The sequence below is a fragment of the Penaeus japonicus genome, unplaced genomic scaffold (genome assembly GCF_977035675.1).
Source record: "Penaeus japonicus unplaced genomic scaffold, GWHDUDI00000001_assembly GWHDUDI00000036, whole genome shotgun sequence".
Lineage (NCBI taxonomy): Eukaryota > Metazoa > Arthropoda > Malacostraca > Decapoda > Penaeidae > Penaeus > Penaeus japonicus.
In genome coordinates, this window is record NW_028234438.1 from 2626985 (window position 1) to 2636475 (window position 9491).

General features: G+C 37.0%; 2 protein-coding genes across 2 annotated transcripts in view; both read left to right on the plus strand.

Moving 5' to 3' along the window:
- Nucleotides 1-116, plus strand: part of LOC122246958 (uncharacterized) — a 1452-nt gene extending 1336 nt beyond the window's left edge. Inside the window, exon 5 of the mRNA XM_086531569.1 lies at nt 1-116. This exon is cut by the window's left edge and continues 230 nt beyond it. The gene's annotated coding sequence lies outside the window, so the exon portion shown is untranslated.
- A 4806-nt stretch (nt 117-4922) lies between these two features.
- Nucleotides 4923-7528, plus strand: LOC122246959 (uncharacterized). Its single transcript, XM_086531571.1, has 5 exons — nt 4923-5935; nt 6052-6198; nt 6343-6513; nt 6635-6845; nt 6973-7528. Exons 1-5 carry the CDS (start codon nt 5918-5920, stop codon nt 7137-7139), a joined length of 714 nt encoding a protein of 237 aa, XP_086387697.1. The 5' UTR covers nt 4923-5917; the 3' UTR covers nt 7140-7528.
- The last annotated feature ends 1963 nt before the right edge of the window (nt 7529-9491 follow it).

A 9491-nucleotide genomic window follows, 5' to 3' on the forward strand; every position in this document is an offset into this window, starting at 1 on the left:
TCCTCTCTCTCTCTTGGTATTCTCTACTTAATTATTCTCCTTTTTATAAACGCAACGGTAAGGACCTATGTATATAAACCATTATTACTGAAATAAACTTTCATGTGATACACAAATGCCTTTTTTATCCATACATTATCCAATCTGGGGGGATATGAAAAAAGTAAAAAAGATGACACAGAAGAAAAAAGAGTTGAGATTCATCTGCCCTTAAATCGGGTTATCTCAAACATTTAAACGTTTCTTATATGTATTACGATCATCACAAGATGTTAATATGCTTGTCAATAGAAGTAAATAGAAGCACCAAGCTTTCATGTTTTCAGTACGGAAAAAGGTACACATACAAATACATAAAAGTTTGCTGGAAATCATATGCACATATATTTTCAGCGGACACTATATATACTCATTTTATCACAGCCGCATTTACATCGTTGACTAAATTATTCGTATATTTATGTATATGATGTTTCACTCTGTTGTAGAGACGAAAATTAATTTAGTATATGAAATTATCTAAGTCCTTTCGTTATCCTATATCTTAGGGCAGATAAAGAGAATCTGAATAACGGGAAAAAAAAAGAAAATAGATAAGATTATGATGAAAAATATATGTTTCCTTGAAGTATTGAATAGTCTTAACAGTGAAATTTGGCTACAATTTCATTTTACTTATTTCTGCGAATTCTTACTCTCTCGGTCTTTCTCTTTCTTATTCTCTCTCTCTCTTCTCTCTGTCTTTTTATTTCTCTCTCTCTCTTTCTCTCTCTCATTCCCTCTCTCTCTTGGTCTTTTTCTTTTCCTTTCTTTCTTTCGCTCTCTCTCTCTATTTCTCCTTCCTTCTCTCGTTGAATGGAGAATAGGAAGACAGGCAGTGATCAGAACAGAGCAGCAGAGCACACAGCTCTAACAATACTCGCACACACTCACACGCACACACACACACATACATACACGCACATACACACACACACACACACACACACACACATATATATATATATATATATATAGATAGATAGATAGATAGATAGATACATGTACACACACACACACATATATATATGCATATATAACACATACACATGTATATGTTTATACATATAGTACATATGAGTGTGTATTCACATTAATATCTATGTTTTGTTTGTACGCGATTGCTATATAATAATTTCCCAATTTCGAAGATCACACACACACACACACACACACACACACACACACACACACACACACACACACACACACACACACATATATATATATATATATATATATATATATATATATATATATATATATATATATATATATATACATATATATATATATATATATATATATATATATATATATATATATATATATATATATATATATTCATATGTGTGTATATAACATCCATACATGTATGTGTCTATTAACCTATCTATCCATCTATATGTACGCACGAGTGCTAGAGGATAACATACCACAGCAAATTAGATAATGAATAGTTACGAAGATTTCCCCATAATGATTTCCTAATTTCGAAGAACATTTTGATAACCATTTCCAGTTGAACAGCTGCCGTGGCCGCCCGTATCTTCTTCAGGTGAAAGAACAAGGGTACGGTTTCCGATGCAAGATTTGAGAGCGAAATATCCGGTTTATTGGTTACCTTATTGTGATTTCTTATGAAAGAGATACAAAAAATATGAGTATCTAGCTCATGAAACATATGTCATTTTCAAGTTATATTTCTCTTTCATATTGCTGCAGCAGCTGACTAAAACTATGACGTCATATACCTTTCCATAGGGTATCTCGTGACGTCACTCATACCGTAAACAATTAGCACGTGATTGGCAGACAGTATGGCACCAAGAGAATTTTTTTTTCAACTGTATCGCCACATCCGTCCACACACGAAATTTACTATTTACTATTTATTATTAACATCGTTATTGCTATCACTGTTATTATGATTTTACCATTATTATTGTTATCATTATCATTATCAGTATTATCATTATTATTATTATTATCATAATTATTATCATCATTATTACTATCATTATTATTATCATTATTATTTTCATCATTATCATTATAATTATCGTTTATTATTAAATGTATTTCCTTCATTTCTATTCGTATGTTTACATTGCGTCTCCAGAGGCACCGTTTTTCTGTTAATTTTGAGGAAACAAAAAAAAAAAAAAAATCTCTTTACAGACTCCAGGTTGCCAATCCCTATTCTAGACCAACGTGTAGTAATGGGCGTTTAAAGTTAGTTTCCCATTGATGCCAATATATACATGTTTTATAATAAGAATATGAATATGATATAGAAATAGCTTTTATGTAATTTGCCAGTGATTATTTGTTTTTTAAATTATCATCAAATCTACCCTACCGGGATTATATACATATTTTTTTGAAACACTTCCATCGATAATAGAATCTGGATATATTATTGCTTTTAAAATCATCGCGTTTTCTTCACACAAGACCATCAAATTATGTTTTTCAACTACAACAAAAAATATTTTATGCATAAATAACATACAACAATTTAAAGAATAATAGTAAATAAATGCATCCTCCCAAGATATGTTTCTTGATAACCACTTTTGTTTCTTTGATCAAAATCTAATCTCAGAACATGAAAAGCATTAATACAAACAATATATACAGAACCGAATGAATGGACCTTAGTAGCAAGTCATAATTCCGAAAGCAAAAAGAATATTTACAGTCCACTGTAAATACTTTTTTTTTTACTCAGCTTGGAAGACAGATATACTTAGAAGGTAGATAGACAGATAGAGAGAGAGAGAAGGGGGGGGGGGAGAAAGAAAGAGTGAGAAAAAAAACGATAACAATAGAATACATACATCATACACACGAATAACACATTACTAAAACCACTGGAAAAGGAACAATAAGCAAATATAAGGAAAAATAAGGTGAAAATGTCTAGTCTAACAAACGTTTCGATCGTTTATTGTTGCTTAAGAACAATAACAGAAGGAATGGCAGAGAAAAATATTTAGGCTTGAAGGCCAAACATTAGGACATACGATCGTCTTTTGTCTGAAGTTTTCGCTCTCAAATATAATATTTAACAAATTAAATCCTTTATTTACATTGGGTACACGCTTTGACTTCCTGTATAAAAGAAATCAGAAGAGGAATTAATGAAAAGATAAAGAACCGTAACAAAAATGAACTGAGTTTGCACGTGACACACGCGCGAAGCTTCTGCGCTATAAGAAGGGAAAACGTGATCAGAACTCATGAACAAGAGGGAGGAATTAGAAGAAGAAGAGAGAGAAAATGAAGAACAAAGAGAAGAAATAGGAGAAGATGAAAAGGAAGAAAAGGAGGGGAGAGAAGAACAAAAAGAAAAAATATGAGAAGATGTAAAAGAAGAAATAAATGAAGAAAAAGAAAAGAGAAGAAAAAAAAATAGAAGAGAATGAAGATGTAAAAGAACAAGTAGATGAAGAAGTGAAAAGAGAGATGATAGAATGAGAAAAAAAGAAGAGATAGGTAAAGAAGGTGAAAAAGAAATAGATAAAGAAGAAAGAAGAAGTGAAAAGAAGAAAAAGAAGAAACAGGAGGAGAAAAAGATGAAAAAGAAGAATGAGATAAAGAAGATGAAATATAAGAAAGAGAAGGAGTAGAAAAAGAAGAACAAAAAGACGAAATATGAAAAGATAAAAAAAAAAGAAAAAAATCGTCGTTCAGAAAAAAGAAAAAAATATTCGCTTACTATACAAATGAAAAAAAATTAAAAAAATCTACCATACCATAGAAGACGGGAACATTCAAAAGCCATAAAGTTCCAACGACATTGAAAGCAATGATTGTGCCATGGCTGAGGGAGAGAAAAGCCTCAGTCACGTTTCTTTGCCTTACCGGTTCAATGAAGAATTAAAAGCGATTCCTAATCCCCGCCTGGTGTTATGTCTGCAGAGTATGGACACATGACGAGCATGGCTCAGCCTGTGTTCTGGCTGTTAGCGGGAAGGAAGGACATTGGAAGCGGAAGAAAGGTCAACAGCCAATGTATTGTTATAACGACTAAGCTATTTTTCCTGAAGTTATTGTGATTGGTATAGTTTGAGTTCCTACTTAATCAACCATTTCATAAAGGAAAGAATAAAAGAAAACCAGAGAAGCATTGAAGTGAACACACACACATACACACACATACACACACACACACACACACACACACACACACACACACATATATATATATATATATATATATATATATATATATATATATATATATATATATATATATATAATATAATATAATATATACATATCTATCTATCCATATCTATCTATCTATCTATATATCTATCTATCTATATTTATCTATCTATATATATAAATAAATATATATGTATATATATATATATAAATATATATATATATATATATATATATATATATATATATATATCTATATATATGTATATTAATATATATGTGTGTGTGTATACATATATATATATATATATATATATATATATATATATATATATATATATATATGCGTGTGTGTGTGTCTACATAGATAGACAGATAGATATAGGTACATATATACACACAAACACACATATCTGTGTGTTTGTGTTGTCATTTACATGTTTTCATATTTATACAGATTTGATCTTTATATGTGTTCTCTTTTCTGACTTCTTTTCTTCCTTTCCCCTTGCACACATCGCAGTCTTTACTCTTAAAAGAAGGACTCAAATAAAGACGGATCTCCTCTGCTCTTTAAGAGATCACTTCAGTGTCACTTGGGCGTTCAAACAGCTTCTTCAACGAAAGTAATAGCGCATTTTTTTTTTTTTTTTTTTACCAACATTTTCTCTCGTTTTTTTTTATATCAAAACTTCCATGACTGTTTGCGGGAAGCCGTGACGTCATCCGCCCTTTGTATAGGTGCCACAAATACCGTCGCCAATTAGCACGTGTTTGGCAGACAGCGCGGAGCCGCGAGAGACTCCACCCGCGGCGCCCTTCCATCCGTCTATCATCCATCTATCTATCCATCTATTATCTCTTCGCATAGCCTTCCAGATGACGACAAAATGGAAGGCATAAGTAGATTGATACATCACGTAATGTTACTCAGTAAGGTATTGCCATGAAACAGATCTATCACATCGACAACGACATAAACGAAGTGCATAGTATTGGCAAAGAGAAAATCAAAATGCGTCTTGTCATTAAGTCTCGTCGTTATGTCTTCCAATCGAACGAGAGATCGTTGTTGGGATCAAACATTATCCGTCAGATAGATTTAGCAAATATCCCAGATGATCATAGACTAAAGATTTTCATTGCCCGAGAAGTGGATAGGAGGATACGCACAATGATCATCTTATGTCTGGCTGCCTTACTTTCCCGGGCTTCGGCCTGGATAAAAGGCTGGCAGTCCCTGACTTGAATCTTCCTACATCAAGCAAGACTAATCACTGGAACCTCGGCTTAATAATAATCTTTACTATCAAACAATTCATTCATCTTTGGATCAATCATTGTTTCGCATTATTATTCTCTTCCGTAGAGATTATATGAAAAACGAGAAAAATAAAAGCAATATTTCTTAAATATCCACGTCACCCATACTTGTACGGGACTGTGACGTCACAACACGATAACCAAGTATTCGTTTCCAAACACTTGAAGAATCGCCGTGGAGTCAAGCTATGACGTCAGCATGCAACACACCCATCCCTTTCCCTTCGCCCAAGATGGTCGGAGTTGAGAACTCGCCCCTAATTCCGGGCACCAGTTAACGTTGCCCGAAGTGGCATATAAGCGACGGTATCGGCTGAGGGGCATCAGTGTCCGACAAGCGAGCCGACAACGAGGCATTTGTAGATGAGCTTTCCTCGGCATGAACTCCGTCGCAAAGGTATTTACATGATGCGATTGGCTGGAGAAAAGACGAGGCAGACACGCTCTATAAAGCCGTTAGGTTTTACACTTTTTGCAGCTGTATGCTTCATTTTTTCATGTTGATTTCCGTAGTATGTGTTGCTGTCCTGGGTGGTTGTGGGTGTCGTTGACGCCCACGGGTACATGTCGTCGCCCGCCGCCCGTAACTCCGCCTGGAGGTTTGGCTTCGACGTCGCCGCCGATTACAACGACAACGAGCTCTTCTGCGGCGGACGAGGCGTGAGTAAAGCAAACAGTGCAGAAACTTTGCTTATAAAGTCAAATGTAAAGATTTACGTAATGAATTCATACTCATATAGGACATCATATCATCAGTCAATCATATTCCTTTTCACATCAATCATTATATACATTATTCTGCAGGTGCAACACCGGCTGAACGGCGGTCGCTGCGGCGTGTGCGGGGACGACTGGGCGCTGGCGGAGCCACGACCTCATGAGCGAGGTGGACGCTTTGGTCGCGGCGTCATCACCGCCAACTACACTGAGGCTCAGGTCATCCCCGTCACCATACGCCTCTCGGCAAACCACAAGGTCTCAGGGATACCCATCCCCTTTCTCTCAATACCCATGTCCGTTATAACTCATGCACGCTTCCCATAGTCATATACTGATCGAAGATTACACTATATTCATAACTGTGCCAATGTTTCAGGGTTGGTACGAGTTCCGGCTGTGCAGCAACAGCAAGCCGAAGGCGAGGGACTCTCAGCGGTGTCTGGACAAGCATCTCCTCGACATGGCGGACGGCAGCGGTTCCCGCTACGCCCTTGACGGCTCCGTCCTTGGCGACCACACCGTCCACGTGCAGCTGCCGAGGGGCGTCTCGTGCAGCCACTGCGTCCTCCAGTGGAAGTGGACAGTCGGTAAGTGGATCTGTCATCCCTCTCCTTTTTGTTCACTAAATACCTCAAAACGGCCAATATGAAATAACAATTCCTGCAAACAAGGTGTGACATTCTCACTCCCTCACTCGGTTCCCTCACACCCAAGGCAACAGCTGGGGCACGTGTCCTGACGGAGGCGAAAGGATAGGTTGTGGTCCTCAGGAAACCTTCGTCAACTGCGCCGACGTCAGCATCCATCCCAAGAACTTCCATCCCGGTTCAAGAGTCAACCCGAAATTTGGCTTTAGGAAACCATGGAAACGCCCGTCATAGCTGTGATGGCGTTAACATTCATTCATCAATATTTATTCATATTTGTATTATATGCAATTTGTTAATTTCGACTTACGATATTTCAAAATATACTAAAGCAACATCACGAACATATGTAGTACATAGCACTTTTTTGCGAATAAAGTTTTTTATTAGAAACATAAACTCACTGTATTGCTACACCAGCGGGTCTTTGTCTCTGCGTAATCATGTGTCAACATAATTACACAGAGCTCCAAAGTGCCCTTGCAAGTGCCCCTTGTTACCTGAAATACTTTGTGTTGGCCTATTGCACTGTTATAAGCCTGTACTGTGCAATGTAATGTGCTGGTTCCCCCTGTGTCGTTCCCATAGAATAGTGTACTTGTGAAGAACTAGTGTTAATAAAGGAAAGAGTGTTATTGGGTGTTTCCTTCGTGCCCTGCCTGGCCTCATGGTGTTTCCCCTCGTGGTGTTCTGGGACGTTGTGGTGTTAGGCGCCTCATGGAGCTGTTCTGGGTTCACGACCCTGTGGTTAAGCACGCTGTTTGCCTAGCCTGCCTGGGATTTGGTGCGCAGAAAGCGACGGCCGGTGTAATAGTATTATACCATGAATGAAGACTGTCCTCCAGTATTGCACGGCTCTTCATGACGCTTGGATGCATACTAAAATACTCCATAGCGAAAGATATCGAACTGTTTTAGAAATATAAGATACTTTATCGAGTGTGAGCGCAACTGAAAGTGACACCTGAAGGGCAAGAACACCTCATCGTTTCGTCTCAAGGGAAAGAGGGCCTTTCCAGCAAACGATCGTTCTTCAAATCCATGCAAACAGAGAGGAAAAATATTAATATTTTCTCTCACTGTGTTAATATATGCATGTGTGCTGTGAATTGGAAAGAAATTCGCATGGAATCTGAACAAAAATCTCTAAAAATATCTTTATGCTTTCAAAAATCAGCATTCCCAAATAGTTACACAACTGACAGACATAGGCTCTTTTTTGCTTGGTTTAGGGAGACCAAAAGAAAATCATATATATGAGATTAAATAAAACGGAATTTCCCTTTTTCTCGGTGACTATTCTTTCCTCTCTCTGTCTTTCCTCTCGCACGGTTTTCAGTGGAATCGAAAGTACACTGTATAGCAAGGACTGACATACTCACTGACTGGCTAACCCACTGACTTGATGATTCTATTATGGAACTATTCATTCAAGAACTAAATTGATGTATTTACATGTAGTTATTCAAGTAGTATATCTTTGAATGTAAAATTATTCCGGCGATTATGTCGTAATTTGTTGTGTGGTTTGTGTTGTTCGTGTATTTTGAAAATGTATCGAAAAGATAAATTGTGAATCATTTTATAAGTGCTTCCTTCCACCAGCTCCTCCCTCGATTAACTTGCTATCCAGAGGCCTGCGGGTTCCCCAGCCTGATCCACGAACTTTTAAGCCCCAGGGACCATAGTCTCAAGCTCGGGTGTTGGTACTTGCAGGATTTTTAGGTACAGGCCTTTCTGGACCTAAACTCCAAGCTGGTCGCGGCAGTGCCTTCTGCCGCAGAGGGCTTTCCCATCTTAGCTTTACGCCTGACATCCGACGTCCTGGAGAGCATCTCGGGTCTGACCGCCCTCCACACCCAGGCCCTGCTAAAGATGGCGGTCTCCTGTCGCCTCTCATTTCGCTCGGTCTCCATTTCCGCTCCGCTTAAGCCAACGGGTCTCTTATCTTTTTACTTCTTTTACTGATTTTCCCTTACACAAAGATACGTTCTAGCACACCATTCTGTTAAGCCATCTGCTGTAAGAAACATAAATTGTTTTGCTACAAGATCAAAGTGCAGAGTAAAAACGTCCAGATAAAAATACGATCGTCTGTAACGGTGGTTCGCTTTGAAAACTAACTCAGCAATTGCTTCTTAAATCACAATAAGCTTTGTAACTGTAATGACTTCGACGTAGGTTTTTCTTTAGATTGCTTTTAGTGCAGCGTTTTCGGACGCTATAATCAGGTTATTTGATTTGTCTTGGCTAAAGTGATGTGCTATATGCGAGTTTTGTTACATTGATCTATTGTTTTATATTTTTCATTTATTTATTTTTGCTATTATCATTATTATTATTATGCTTATCATATTATCATTGTTCTTATTTTTATCATCATATTTATCATTATTATCATCTTTATTAATATATTATAATCATTATCATAATCATCATCTTTTATTTCAATTGATCTATTCACTGGAAATCCTTTTTCTCTTTGACGTTTTTCTGGTGAGGTTTCCACTGATGGACTTAATCGGCCCTGCTTACAATGCACAGATTTACATACTTACAATCTAAATTCCTTAATGTTCTGAGATT

Excerpts from the sequence above, each read along its gene's own strand:
- LOC122246959 (XM_086531571.1), top strand. Across the intron at positions 6,514-6,634 it reads GCCTCTCGGCAAACCACAAG|GGTTGGTACGAGTTCCGGCT; the intron begins GTCTCAGGGATA and ends CCAATGTTTCAG. Across the intron at positions 6,846-6,972 it reads CCAGTGGAAGTGGACAGTCG|GCAACAGCTGGGGCACGTGT; the intron begins GTAAGTGGATCT and ends CTCACACCCAAG.